The sequence below is a fragment of the Eubalaena glacialis genome, chromosome 9, assembly GCF_028564815.1.
Source record: "Eubalaena glacialis isolate mEubGla1 chromosome 9, mEubGla1.1.hap2.+ XY, whole genome shotgun sequence".
Taxonomy (NCBI): Eukaryota; Metazoa; Chordata; class Mammalia; order Artiodactyla; family Balaenidae; genus Eubalaena; species Eubalaena glacialis.
Window position 1 is genome coordinate 50,242,074 of NC_083724.1, and position 15,112 is coordinate 50,257,185.

The 15,112-nt window shown below is 35.2% G+C and overlaps 1 protein-coding gene across 2 annotated transcripts in view; it reads right to left on the reverse strand.

The window, feature by feature from the left end:
- Positions 1-15,112, reverse strand: part of SMC5 (structural maintenance of chromosomes 5) — a 94,202-nt gene that overhangs the window by 18,249 nt on the left and 60,841 nt on the right. For both annotated transcript variants that reach the window (XM_061200354.1, XM_061200355.1), the window contains exons 12-17: positions 11,703-11,797; positions 10,924-11,056; positions 8,067-8,240; positions 6,545-6,714; positions 3,989-4,112; positions 3,524-3,646 (exon numbers count right to left, since the gene is read on the reverse strand). In XM_061200354.1, the coding sequence (XP_061056337.1) occupies positions 3,524-3,646; positions 3,989-4,112; positions 6,545-6,714; positions 8,067-8,240; positions 10,924-11,056; positions 11,703-11,797 (819 nt within the window). The remainder of the gene's footprint in view (positions 1-3,523; positions 3,647-3,988; positions 4,113-6,544; positions 6,715-8,066; positions 8,241-10,923; positions 11,057-11,702; positions 11,798-15,112) is intronic.

Below are 15,112 nucleotides of genomic sequence, written 5' to 3' on the forward strand. Positions count from 1 at the left end.
AGAAACTAAATTTTTAATTTAAAATAATTTAAAATTTAAAATCAATATTCACTTTAGCCACCGGAAAATGTTTAGAACAATCTGAGTATATGAATTTACTTTTGCAACTCTTAAGTTTTATAAAATCTAATATTTCTGATGGAAATTTATCATCTGAATTCACATGTGTTGTAAGTATTTATTACAGTATTTTGAAGGCTTATTATAAAATTGTAAAATATCTCAATAATTTTCCAATATTGATTACACGTTGAAATAACATTTTAATTTATTGAGTTAAATACACTATTAAATGGATAGATAATTTTACCTATTTCTTTTTACTTTTTAAAATTTGGTCACTAGATACTTTATAATGACATACAGCTTGCACTATATTCCTATTGGACAGTGCTAAAGTAAATGATTTGTCCCTATACAGTCCCTTACGTTCTAGATTTTGCTTACTGCATTCCTGTGGAGTCATTTAGCATATTTTTTGCTCTCCTGTATTTCCTGTAAACTGGTAGTTTTAGAGCAATGGTTCTGAAATGGGGGCAATTCTGCTCCCCAGGGCAGTGTCTGGAAATATTTTTGGTTGTCATAGCTGAGGGAACAGTGTACTACTGGCATCTAGCAAATAGAGGCCAGGGATGCTGGTAAAGACAGCCCCCCACAAAAAGAATTATCCAGTTCAAAATATTCATAGCGCTGAGATTGAGAAACCTTGTTCTAGAGGCTTAATCAGATTGAAATTTGATTTTTTCACAAGATTAGTTCATAGGTGGTGTTGTGTTATGTCCTTCCATCAGGATACACATAAATAAATATCTGGCTATCTTTTTGTGATGTTAGCAGCTAATGTGATCCACTGATTCATTAGCAGCTACAAGGTGGTGATATTCTAACAGTATAATTCCTTCTGCATTTATTAACTGAAATACTTCTGTAAAGAAAAACTTCCCCATCTCACTTGTTTATCCTAAATAGTTCACATAAAAAAGCCAGCAAAAATGCTAGATTCTTTCTTTGCCATTTTTCAAAATCATGAGCTTGTTCCCTAATATCCTCCAAAGGTGACCATTATTATTTTAAGCATCAATTATGAAATTCATAGGTTTATCATATTTTTAATATTTTGAGTCTTTTTGACCCCAAAAGATCCCTTGTGCTCATTGTCCTTTCATTTTAAACCTTTTTGAATCTCTTTCTTTTAGATGTACCTCTCATATTATGCATAGTATTGGAATTTACTTCAAAAAACTTTTTAAAAAGATAAATTGTCTCCATTTATATTTAATGATATGATTGATTGATGTTTGGCCTAAGTTCTGCCATTGTTCTGTCTTAATATGTATATAAATTAAATATCTAATCTTCAGTGATGTAATCTGTTTTATACTGTCCCCTTCTCCCTTTTTCGTCTATTTTTGGCATTTAGGAAAGCTATTTTTATTTGAAAGATTATTTATGTGCAAAATATCTTATACAATATCCTTACGGCCTTAATATCTTTTTTGAGATACTGGTTCCTACTATATACAATATTGAAATTCTCCCTCATTTCCCTCTCCCAAAGCATCTAATCTGAAGTAGTATCCTTTTATTTCCTGATAGTACCTATAGGACAATCAGCAAATATATTCCATTTTACTTACACTGTCTCCCTTCTCCCATGTTTAGTGTGTTGTGCCTTTAGCTACTGTGTCAGCCTTATAATCACATGATACATGCTTACTATCTCCTTAGTCTATCCTGTAGTTCTAGTTCTCCTCAGTAAGCAGCTTTGTTCTGCAAAGCAGTCTCGGTTTATTTGAGAGTTCACAGGGCCTGAACCACCACCCCAGCACCACCTGACCTTTCTTGAGTCTACAGTCACCTCCCAGTTTCAGCTGCTCTCAAATTGGTCTGCTGAACTTTCCACACCAAATGGGGCCTCTTTTCTTTAGAGATGAGTACCTGTTGGTGACTTGATTTTTGGATTCTTGGAGCCTTCCCTCTGCTTCTTACCACATACTTTTTGATACCATACCAGTCTTGATGCTGCTGCTGATTTGATCTTACCCACCTATATTTTGGAGTTCACGGGTGTTGTAAAATATAGAATTTGACTGATGTTTGTCCCTGGTTCTTGGGAGGAAGACTCTAAAACCCTAGGAATTGTCTGAGTGATAGGAGTGTCTGTCTTTGTTATTCACAGGCCCCTACTAGGATCACACCTGACTTTAGTACGCTAAGGAGTGACTCAGGATGGGGGAAGGCAATGCCAGAAAGACAAATCATGTGACTAGAGGGCTGGGGCTTTGAGTCTTATTATTGTCCTCCCAATCTCTTGAATTCCAGGGAGGAGGGCTGGAGATTGAGTTCAACCACACAGCCAATGATCCAATCAATCATGCCTAGGTAATGCAACCCCAATAAAAATCCTGAGCACTGAAGCTCCATAGAGCTTCTTCGTTAGTGAACACACTGATGCTAAGAGGGTGACACATCCTGATTTCACCAGAAAAGTGTACAGAAACTGTGTTCAGGACCCTCCCAGACCTCACCCTACATGTCTCTTCATTTGACTAGTAGGGATTTGTATCGTTTATAATTAAACTGTAATTGTTAAATATAGCCTTTTCTTCAGTTCTGAGTCATTCTAGTTAATTACAGAACATGGGGGAGTCATAAGAACCCTAGAATTTGTAGTCATTTGGTCAGAAGTGCAGGTGGCCTGGGGACCTCTGAACTTGCAGCTAGCATTTGAAGTAAGGGTAGTTTTATTGGGGACTAAGCCCTTAACTAGCCTGATGTTAACCCTGGGTGGTTAAGTGTGAGAATATACTGCAGTACACCTATAGGGATACCTTAAAGCTTGGTTTGTTGTATATGTTGTCCATGGGTTGTTAACTGTTATGTTATCCTAGTTGCTCTTCTATTTTTGGGAAAGGATTTGGAAGACTCAAAAACTATGCCACTGTTATACTAACTCATTTTGTTGCTAGTTCTTCTTTGGAATTTATGTTAACTTAGTACATCACCCCCGACCCCCCACTATTTCAATATTTATCATCATTTCACAGATATTAACAGAAGATTAAATCACCAAGATTACACACTAAGGCCACTCTTAGTGTTGATTAGAACTCATCTGCAGTTTACTTTATGGGATACAAACTGCAATAAAAGCTACTAGTTGCTGCTTGGTAACAGTAACAAGTATAATTTATATTGGTTAAGAAAGCAGACATGAGACTTTGGTTTTCAAGTGACTAAATCAGGGACTCTAATTCTCTTTTTTGATTATTACCACCCCTCCTCCAATCAAATAACATAAAATGCAGAATACATACAAAGGGTTTAAAATATTGCTTCCTCATCAGCAGGATGCATTAAATTTGTAAATTAAAGAGCATAAGAAAACTGCATATTGCAAGGCATGATATATATATATATATACACATATACGTATATACATACACACACACCCCCCCCCCCCCACACACATTTTCACACTGGTCTGAAGCCCCAAAATAAAAAATAAAAGCAAACATTTTACCTCTGTGAGACGTAGCTGTGATGAAGCAGCCATATAATCTGATTCTAATTTGTTCTTCTCGGAGATCACTGTAGTATTTTGAAGAATTAAATCTACTTTTTGTATATGCAAAGAAGTACAAATCTAGGAATAAAAACCCCTATGAGTTTGTTTTACAACTAAGAAAAACAATACAGTTTCTTTTAAAAAACAAAATTATAAACCATGAAAAAAATAACATTTTTCTAATGTGACTGATACCTCTCTCAAATAATTATTCTAAGAGAATTTTAAAGTTTTCTTGTATATTTGAGTCATCTGGAATAAAGTAATTTAGCTTAATGAGTGCTTTAAACCAATTTACTGACCTATAATGAGAAATGTCAAACAACAGAGAGCTGAAATTACTGTTGAAAATCTCTTGCTAAGATTTTGCTGTCGACCTGCAACAAAAAAAAAATGACTAAAATTAAGAAAATGGCTTACCTTTATCAGGTTTGTTAATTCAGTAACAAGTTTGGCTTTTTGAACATTTATTTCTTTAATTTTGGTACTGGCTTTTCGTTCTTCCTCTTCAAGGTTGCAAGTATCCTGTTCCATTAGCTTTAAACTGTATGAAATGCATAATGATGTGGAAATCAGAGAAAACACAAGGATTGAGCCCAAATTCTTAGGTCCCCTGCTGCTTTATGGGTGGGCTATTTAGCAATGCTACTCAGATGTTAACTGCTAGCTTCTAGATTAAACAATCATTTTATGCAACCACTCAAGATTGAAAAGTATTTTTTGAGATAGAATGTGTGCCCAGCATAGTCTAGGTAATGCTAGTGGCTAATGGTATAAGATCTGGAATCAGAAAGATGGATTTAAATTTCCTCTTTGCCACTAATGAGCAATATAACTGAACAACTTACTCTTCTGAGCTTCAGTTTCCTCATCTATAAAATTGTAAATAATAATAGTACTTCTCCTACAGGGCTCTGGTGAATACTAAAAAAAGGCAAATTACGCAAACACAGTATAGTGTCTGGCCCATAACTGATAAACATTGTTTATAAATATAGTCCCTTCCCTTACGGAGCTTAACTGTGGAGATCTGATTAACAGGTAAAAAAAATATAATGAAAAGGCAATACAACAATCCTAAAAGTTAATACTTTGCTCTTTAAGATGAAGAAACTAAGGCTCAGAAGTTGTTACTTAAGATCCCAGATACTAAGTTGTAAGATGTGTTTGACATCAAAGTCCAAGTCTTTCCATTTGACATCAAAGTCCAGGTCTTTCTACTACATCATGTTGCCTCAAGGGAAAAATCAAGAACAAACGATGGAAGCAATAATAAACAAGAATGAATAAGTTCAGTGGATGCTGTAGAGAGTGGACTGAATGGTACATGAAGAGACTTTGGGGAAGACAGGGAGGAAATAGAATGGGTGGAGTGAAATAAGATTTTGAAAAACTTGAAAGCCAATCTAAAGGAAAGCAGTATTTAATTAAATTTCATGTAGTAAAGGTAGGGAGCTATAACAGATATTCTTGAAGGGGGTAGGAACATGAAAAGAAGATAAACTGGATGACAGTATTCTGGATGCACTGAATGGAGAAGGAGCCTAGTCAAGTAGAGACCACTAACCATGTCACCACTGCAGTATTCCAAAGTGAGTAACTGGAGGTATGAGACAGCAGGATTACAATGGATATGAAAGGTTACTGCACTACAAAAATCAAAATTACTTTATGAGGAGAAAGTTTAGCTTTAGACAATGAGTTCAATACAGCAGTCCAACAGTAAACGTCTTGTAGATGACTGAAGATAGAAGTGAAGAGTTAAAGTAGAAAAAAATTCTAGGCAGTTAGTTAGACTAAATAGCTATATCTTGCTTTAAGCAACCAAGGTACATTATTTAAACTAAAGTTAATGGGCAATTGTTTGCTTAAAATTTTTTTTTTCTTAAAGCATTTTAAATATGATTTAATTTATGAATGTGTTTAGAAACACTATTATATTAGATCAAGGTAAACTTGTACCTTATTCAAGGCAATGAGCTGTCATTTATTATGTTATTAATATCTATATCTTTATATTCTATAGCAAAGAAGCATAAAAGAACAATCACAACAAAAAGGTCTGAGCTGTGTCATGACTGACAGGACATGGGAAAAGCCTTGAAACTGGAAGCCACAGTTCCTTTCCCCTAGACTGAACACCCCAATAGCTTTTATCCCATCTTATATATTCCAAGTTTCTACAAAATATCTAAATTCAAAATAAAACAATAAGTTCTGAGAACAATTGCCTGGGATCTCACAGTAAGCTAGCATAATGTAACAAAGTCATTCATGGGTGAATGATGCACTTAAAGTAATGTAAGAGTGCACAACTTCACTGATGAGTTCACATTCCAATTAAACTTTCACAAACCACACCTTGGCAAGTTTTGATGTAACGTTAAAGAATACATACACTGGAAAGTCTACTAAAGCACTTCTCCCTTTTCCAGCTGCATATCTATGTGAGGCCAGATTTTCTTCATATACTTCAACCAAAACATCTCACAACCAAGTGAATGCAGAAGCACATATGAAAAACAACTGACTTCATCTAAAGAGATTTACAAAAATGTAAAAACAATGTCATTCTTCTTGCTAAATGTATTTTGTTTGGAAAACTTTTTCATAAATATGTTTATGTATGACTTTATTATCATTTTAATGAATTATTTAATTTCTAATTTGGTAAATATCAATAGATATAATCCATAGAAACAAAACCTCCTCAAGGTCCTCAATAACTTTTAAGAATAGAAAGGGGTCCAGGGATGAGAACAGCAGATCAGGGAACAGAAAAACTCACAACACTTAAGAGTCACCTCCCTTTGTCCCATATTTTGGGTAGGAGGAGGGTGTAAGTTTGAGAGAGAAACTGTACACAGAGTGCTGGTGGGAATTGTGTCGTCATTACAATGTATAACTAATAATATCCTTAGAGTGCTTTTGTACCACCCACCCAACCCCCTTACCCCAAAACAGGCTGAAAGATACCTTCCTAGTTTGGAACTAATTTTTTGTTCCAGTTGTCTTTTCTTGGTTTTCCTTTCAAGAAGCTCCTTCTTCTTTTGTCTAAGTTCATTATCTTTGTGTTCTAGATGTTTGTTTGTCTCACGTAAGGCACTCAACCCTGATTCTACTGCTTGCAATTTTCTATTAATTTCCTATGGAATATGCAATATTGTTAGTATATTTAAAAAACAGGCTAAAGTATTATAACTCCAGTTAATATTCTTTATTAATACTCAAATCGAAATAACCAATCTTTAACTTAAATATAAGACATAACACCATACATTCTCCGACATAAATCATACCAATGTTTTCTTAGGTCAGTCTCCCAAGGCAATAAGAAATAAAAGCAAAAATAAACAAATGGGACTTAAACTTACAAGCTTTTGCACGTGAAAGGAAACAAACCATAAACAAAATGAAAAGACAACCTACGGACTAGGGGAAAATATCTGCAAAGGATGCAACTGACAAGGGCTTAATTTCCAAAATATACAAACAGCTCATATAACTCAAAAACAATCCAATCAAAAAATGGGCAGAAGACCTAGATAGATATTCTCCAAAGAAGATAAACAGATGGCCAATAGGCACATGAAAAGATTGTCAACATTGCTAATTATTAGAGAACTGCAAATTTAAACCACAACGAGGTACCACCACATACCAGTCAGAATGGTCATCATTAGAAAGTCTACAAATAACAAATGCTGGAGAGGGTGTGGAGAAAAGGGAACCCTCCTACACTGTTGGTGGGAATGTAACTTGGTGCAGCCACCATGGAAAACAGTATGGAGGTTCTTCAAAAAACTAAAAATAGAGTTACCATATGATCCAGCAATCCCATTCCTGGGCATATATCCAGACAAAACTATAATTTGAAAAGATACATGCACCCCAATGTTCATAGGAGCACTATTTACAATAGCCAAGACATGGAAACAACCTAAATGTCCATCAACAGATGAATGGATAAGGAAGATGTGGTACATACATACAATGGAATACTACTCAGCTATAAAAAAAGAACAAAATAATGCCATTTGCAGCAACATGGATGGACCTAGAGATTATAAGTGAAGTAAGTCAGAAAGAGAAAGATAAATACCATATATCACTTATATGTGGAATCTAAAATATGACACAAATTTATTTACGAAACACACTCACAGACATAGAGAATAGATACGCGACTGCCAAGGGAAAGGGGGAGGCAGGGGATGGATGGATTGGGAGTCTGGGATTAACAGATGCAAACTATTATATATAGAATGTATAAACAACAAGGTCCTACTGTATAGCACAGGGAACTATATTCAATATCCTGTAATAAACCACAATGGAAAAGAATATGAAAAAGTATGTATCTATAACCGAATCACTTTGCTGTACCCCAGAAACTGCAACATTGTAAACATGTAACTGCAACATTGTAAACATGTAACTGCAACATTGTAAATCAACTGTACTTCAATAAAAAAAAAATTTTTTTTAAATGACCAACCTTTAGCTGTTCTTCTAAGTGTCGTCTTTGCTCTAGATCCACAGTGACTGTGAGAAACTGGGCTACTTTTAGAGATGTGTTACTAGAAATAACTTTGTTTGAATAAAAAGAAGTTTTCACCACAAACTTTTCTTCTGCTGTATAAATTTGTTTTAATCGGGTTTCTTGTATTACCTATAATGTAAAATAAGCATTCAGTGCACATCTAAGAATAATTATGATATATTTTTAAAAGGACTAAAGAATTAAAAATACAGATCTCATGAATTTTAGAAGATCAAAATATACTAGATATACTTTCATTTATTTTTTAAAAAATGTACCCAACATCTCTAAAAGGGTGAGTGATAAAATTCAGGTTATTATTTTGGAAAACAACACTAAGGAAGAGAGAACTGGGAGAAAACCAAAACAACAACCAAAGTTGGCTATACTTCTACTTCACTATACAATCTCTCCCAAGTAAGTGTACTTTTGGGACTTTGTTTTATCTACAGAAGAGATACCAGGAGTCAGCTTCCCAGTAGATTGAACTGTGTTATCTAAACTAACACATTTACTCTCCCCTCCCCTCAGTTATATTGTTCAAAGATACATAATCTTTTATATTTAATTCCTGTATATTTGGGGAATACTTAATGCACATACTTTTCAAGGACTTCAAAGACTTCTTTTCGCATTTTTTGGAGATCTTTTCTCTCAAGAATTTATTTAAGGAGTTTCATAAACTAATGCACATTCTAAACACCCTAACATTGGATCTGTTACTGTTATTTATAAAGAATAGGCTGTTGTAGTTTTTTCCAATCTCTAAAGGTTTATTACCAGTATTCTTGTGGCTTGTTTCTCTCTAGAAGTTTAAGTGAAGAGATAAGACATATTTAAGCATACTTAGTTTAATAGGGTATAAACTGGCATCCACAAATGCTGAATAATTTGAAATGAAGGGAAAGCCTAGATGAGGTTAGCCTACCCACGTTTCATGAAAATAAGTTTTAAGCACACTGAAACTGACAGAGATGGTGGGAGTGCTCTCAGAAAAAAGAACATTGTTAAGCTAAGGAGGTCAGCAGACAATTTAACCAAAGAGACCAGTCTTGGAAATTAATGAGAACAACTGCATAAATAGAGTATAATCATTTACAGAATCTAAAATGTCAGGACTTGATAATAAAGCAAAACTTACACTAAAGAATGTTATTTTTATTCTAAGGAAGAAATATAGCCATTATTGTCATTAGGTAGACATGAAACATTAAGACAGTGAATTTCCTCAATGAAGGTTTGTATCTTCTGAAAGATGGCTAAGACAATGTCAAGGGCTTTATTAGGTGTCTGACTTTGCTTTACTATATACAATGTTATTTTTCTAGTACAGACAGTAGAGTTAAAGCTCTCTAGATGACTCAACCAAAATGTTAAAAAGTAAAGTACATAAAAATAATTCAACTTGAAGCACTGTTCAAAAAGTGAAAGGATTTTCCAAGTGCAGTACTGTTCCTTTCTGCCCCAAAGTAAAGCTATGAAAGTCCTTACCAAATTTTCTATAGGCTTTCTGCAATAGTAAAGAATGCCTACTCTCCTAACCTTCAGAAATAGCACCCTACCTACCCCTGAAGTTATGACAGAAATTGGACTGGTCTATGTATATAGTCTTGTCCTCTTTTTTTAAACCCCATCTATGAAGACCGAAGAGAGAGGTACACCCACATGGAGAGTTGTATTTTTGCTTTCCCCAAATGGTCACCATAATATAATTTTTCATCAAAGACACAGGCAACTTACCATAATTAATAATTTGCTTGTCTGTGCAAAATGGGTTAGTAATGAGCCCGCATTTCTATCTTCTGTTAATGAGGTATATAGAGGCCCCGAAATTACAAATGAATATCCTAGGGATACTTGTAGAATGCTTGTTAAAAAATTTAAAACACATTCTCTAATAAATTCACTATTATAAATAGCAGTTAGGTCTGTAATTGGGGCCTACAAGCAGTATTAATATGGCAACTTGGTATTATGGGAAAATCTGTTCTAGAAGAGACTTCTTCCCTGTTTCTCCCTTTGATAAAAGCAATGAAGGTGGTTTGGAGTCTTAGAGATTACTTGTAAGGAGAAGAAAACTCCAAGCAGCATTAGCAGAATATAGGAACTTAGAGTTTATGTAGCTGTACTAGACAGGAAAATGAAATCCTATTAAGGGTGGTCATTCACATGAGATAATCTTAAATGGAAACTTTAAGGGGAGGGCTTACCTAAGCAGTTCCATATCCTAGCCTACCATCCTAAAGTATAATTTGTCTGAAAAATAGAATACAAGAATTTAAATGATTAAACCATTAACGTTTGAAAAAATGTTTGTCAAGCAAGGCAGAATCACGTAAGAGAGCCAGGTGTCTCTTCAGGTTTTAACTTAACTACCCTACAGGTATTAAGTTATTTATTTACTCTAGGTCAGCGGTCCCCAACCTTTTTGGCACCAGGGACCAGTTTCGTGGAAGACAATTTTTCACAGACCCGGGTTGGGTGGGTTGGGGGGATGGTTCAGGCAGTAATGCAAGCGATGGGGAGAAATGGGGAGCGGCAGATGAAGCTTCCCTCAGTTGCCCACCGCTCACCTCCTGCTGTGTGGTCAGCCTGGGGGTTGGGGACCCCTGCTCTAGGTAACTCCCCACCACTCCTGTCGTAAAGTATTAGTCAACATTCACTGTCCTATGTCATATTAAAAATGGAAAATACCAAGATAATTTCTGTATGGTTAAAAACAATGACATGTTTCTTTAAATTACAAGTTTTCCTTGACTTTAAGCTAAGAAGTTTTAACTACAGTTTTGGTACTGATTCAGTACTTTCTTACCCGTTCAATTCTTTCTCTGGTTCTTTCAGTTCCTACAGGAACTTCATGAATGTGATACTGGCAGCAAAGGTAACTCATGACAGGATCAGGTGCATCAAATAACTCTCGCAAATAAGAGAAAAATCCATATTGTCTGAAAGGAAAAGCAACTATTAGGTTTTTCTTCTTAAAATATCATTAAAAAAAAAAAATCTCCTAGTTGACATGTGGTGACTAAACAATAAATAAAATATAAATTAACGATGGTACAGAAAGTATTTTCTTTGTATAGTTTAGTCACTTAATATTAAGTGATTAATATTCAGATTTATTTCCTTGTCAGAAAAATTTAATATTTATAATTACAAACTATTAATCTCTTCTTTTGTTGTTTCTACCATTGCTTTTATACAGAATTAAGACTTTATTTACTTATAGCTGTTTTATAATTGCAGTTTTTCCATTTGATCCTTCTGGAAATTATTTTTATATTATGAAGTGATGATTTACCCTTTTATTTTCCCAATAACTAACCAACTATTTTAGTAGCTTTTACTAAGTAGTCCAGTATTATTCCACTGATTTAAAAAATCACCATCATATACTAACTGATACCATGGTCTGTTCCTGGGCCTAGATTTTTCCTTATTTTAGACTTAAGTAGAGATCCTAAAAAGGAATAATACAGCCTATAAGAAACATATTTATGTGACAAAGAAATAATTAAAATATATTTGAGAGAAATGATTATTCAATATCCAAAGTAACAGCTTAGTTCTAATAATATTTTCAAGACTTACTTGAGTTCATTCAATGGTCTTGAAGGTGCTTTGTCTGCATATGAACTCTTAGGAGCCATAACAGCATTCACTCTTAATTTTTTATGGTCACGAACCTTAATATAAGGAAAAGAAAATATTACTTTAATTACCATATACTATCAATCAAAATGATTTTTAAAGTTATGGTATTCTTACTGGCATTCATGGGATGATCAGAAATCTGAACACTGACTAGCTATTTAATGGTACTTATAAGAAAATTTTTTTAGTGTGATGATATTGTAGCTATGTGTTTTCACTAAGAGTACATTTCTTTTATTATTTCCACTGATAAATTCTATCAAACAGATAAGGAAGCAGTAATACCAAAAACCCTTTTCAGAACAAGAAGGAAGGGACATTTCCCAAGTCATTTTATGATTCCAGTATAATCCTGACAAAAGTATTACAATATCCCTCATGAACACATATACAAAAATCCTTAACAAAATATTAGTAAACAGAATCCAGCAATACACACGACCAAGTAGAATTTATCCCAGGAATGTGAGATTGGTTGATTTTGAATGCTACATCAATCCAAGTTATTGTATTATCAGAATAAAGTACAAAAGCCATATGATTTTCAGCAAACTAGGAATAGAAAGAAATTTCCTCCACCTGGTAAAGGGCATCTATGATAAGTATACAGCAGACATAATACTTAATTGTGGAATATTGAGTGCTTTCCCCCTAAGCCTGGGAACAAGCAGGGGTATCAAATCACAGCACTTCTTTTCAACATTGTCCTAGAGGTACTAGACAATGTAGTGAAGCGCAATAAAGAGGTAAAAGATTAAAAAGGAACAGGTAAAAAGATCTATTTGCAAGGGTATGATTTTCTACACAGAAAGTCCTGTGGAATCTATAAAGCAACTACTAGAATTCAGGAAGTGAATTCAATAGTGTCAGAAGATACAGATCAAATGAAAAAAAATCAAATTATATCTATGTACTAGCAGTTAACAACTGAAAAATGAATTTGAGAAATCCATTTCTAAGAGTGTCAAAAATCCATAAAATACTTAGGAACACATTTAACAAAAGATGTGCAAGACATAAACACAGAAAAAATAAAACACTGCTGAGAGACAAGATGGGATGGCAGAATGGAGGAATTTCATGGTGGCACAGATTAGCAATGCTGAAACTACTTTCACAGCCTAGAATGCTGTGACTACTTTCACAGCATTCTACACTTGAACAAATTAGTAAATAAATTGATGATAAGGGGGAGAAGGAGGTGTTTTTCACTGCTACAGTAGGAAATTACAGATATGCAAAGGAGAAAGAGTAGAAGGTACCCTGTTGTGTTCGACTGTAATTGGAAGCATCAGTGTGAATTCATGGTGCCCTTATGCACTCTTGTTCCCCAGATAAATACAGAAATAAATATAGATATAAGGGTTTGCATGCAAGGGCTAAGAAGCAATGAGACACTAGCAGCAATGCACACATCTAGCACACAGATCTTGGTTTCTAAAAACTAGGGTTCTTTGGGGAAAAGCCGGATTGTAAGGCCCAGACACAGCAAGGTAAAGGTATAAGTCAACACTTTGCTCTCCCCAAAAGTAAGTAGTGCTCAAAATATGTTGGCAAAATAACATGCAGCGGTCAAGCTGAAGGTCTCACTGGCCAAATGTGGGACAATTTGAGCATTAAAATAAATAATGATAGTAATGGATTAAAATCCATAAAACATAAAATTCTATGAATTTTATATGATATAATAAATGAGTAAATAAATGGAGAAGAAAGAGCTCTTCCTTATAGAATACCAACTAATAAATATAGAAAGAATGATGAGAATCATTAATGGTTCTTAAACCTACTAGGCAGTTACATGAGCAACAGGATATTTTTAAAGGCTCAAAGTATTTCCTCACACATAATTACAAACAGAAAAATAGTTTTACTGTAATGCTTGTTTTGAGGACAAATTTATTCCAAGCAATTTATATATTAGGGGACAATTTAAACATTATGTGACTCTCACATTTGCTTACGTACAATTACATCCATAACAAATATAAGGTTTTCTCTAGGTGAATGCAAAAAAATTGCACCCAACTGAATGGAGCTGTGTAGGAATAGACATAATTTGTGCACAAATACACAGACACACATACATCCCTCTCAAACATCTACCAGCTACCTGAGTTCACTACATATTATTAGCCACCCCTCAACCACATCTGGTGTTACAACTTTCCATCCAATTTTAGATAAGTGCTTTATAATTGTTTTACCTACTACACAATTCACATACGGAACCCTTCCAACGCCTACTTCCACAAGCCAACTTCAGGTCTTTCAGTAAGGCACAGGGTTGTAACGTACAGTACAGGGAATATAGTCAATATTTTATACTAATTTTGTACAGTGTGTAATCCATAAAAACATCGAATTACTATCTGTACACCTGAAACTTATAAGTCAACCACACTTCAATAAACAAATAAAAATGAAAAAGCACATTTATTGTATCTACATATTTCTTAATAATTTAACATATGTAAAACTGTGCTTCCCCCCACCACCATAGCCCCTGTGGGTTTTTATTATACAATTTTGCATAGTACAGTAATTTTTAGGAATTATATATTGGTTATAGCAAAACCACCTGTACTTTGCTATGGAGAAATAATAAAGCAGGAGGAGACAAGACAGAGGAGTAGAAGGATGTGAGCTCACCCCCTCTTACGGAAATACCAAAATCACAACTAACTGCTGAACTACCTCTGACCAAAAAATGCTGCCACCTACCAAAAAAGATACCCTGTATGCAAAGACAAAGAAGAGCCACAACAAGATGGTAGGAGCAGTGCAATGGCAATAAAATCAAATCCCATACATGCCGGGTGGGTGACCCACAAACTGGAAAATAATTATACCACAGAAGTTCTCCCACAGGAGTGAAAGTTCTGAGCCCCACGTCAGGCTCCCCAGCCTGGGGGTCTGGCAACAGGAGGAGGAGCCCCCAGAGAATATGGATTTGAAGGTCAGCGGGGTTTGATTGCAGGAATTCCACAGCACTGGGGGAAACAAACTCCATTCTTGGAGGGCACACACGGGGCCTTGCGTGCACCAGGACCCAGGTAAAAAAGCAGTGACCTCATAAGAAACTTACCTGCTAGTACTGGAGGGTCTCCTGCGGAGGTGGGGGGGTGTCTGTGGCTCACTGTGCTGATGAGGACACTGGTGATGGTAGTTATGGGGAGTACTCATTGGCATGAGCCCTCTTGGAGGCTGCCATTTTCTCACCAAGACCTGGCTCCACCCAACAGCCTGTAGGCTCCAGTGCTGGGAGGCCTCAGGCCAAACAAACAACAGGGTGGGAACACAGCCCCACCAATCAGCAGACCAGCTGCTTAAAGCCTTCCTGAGTA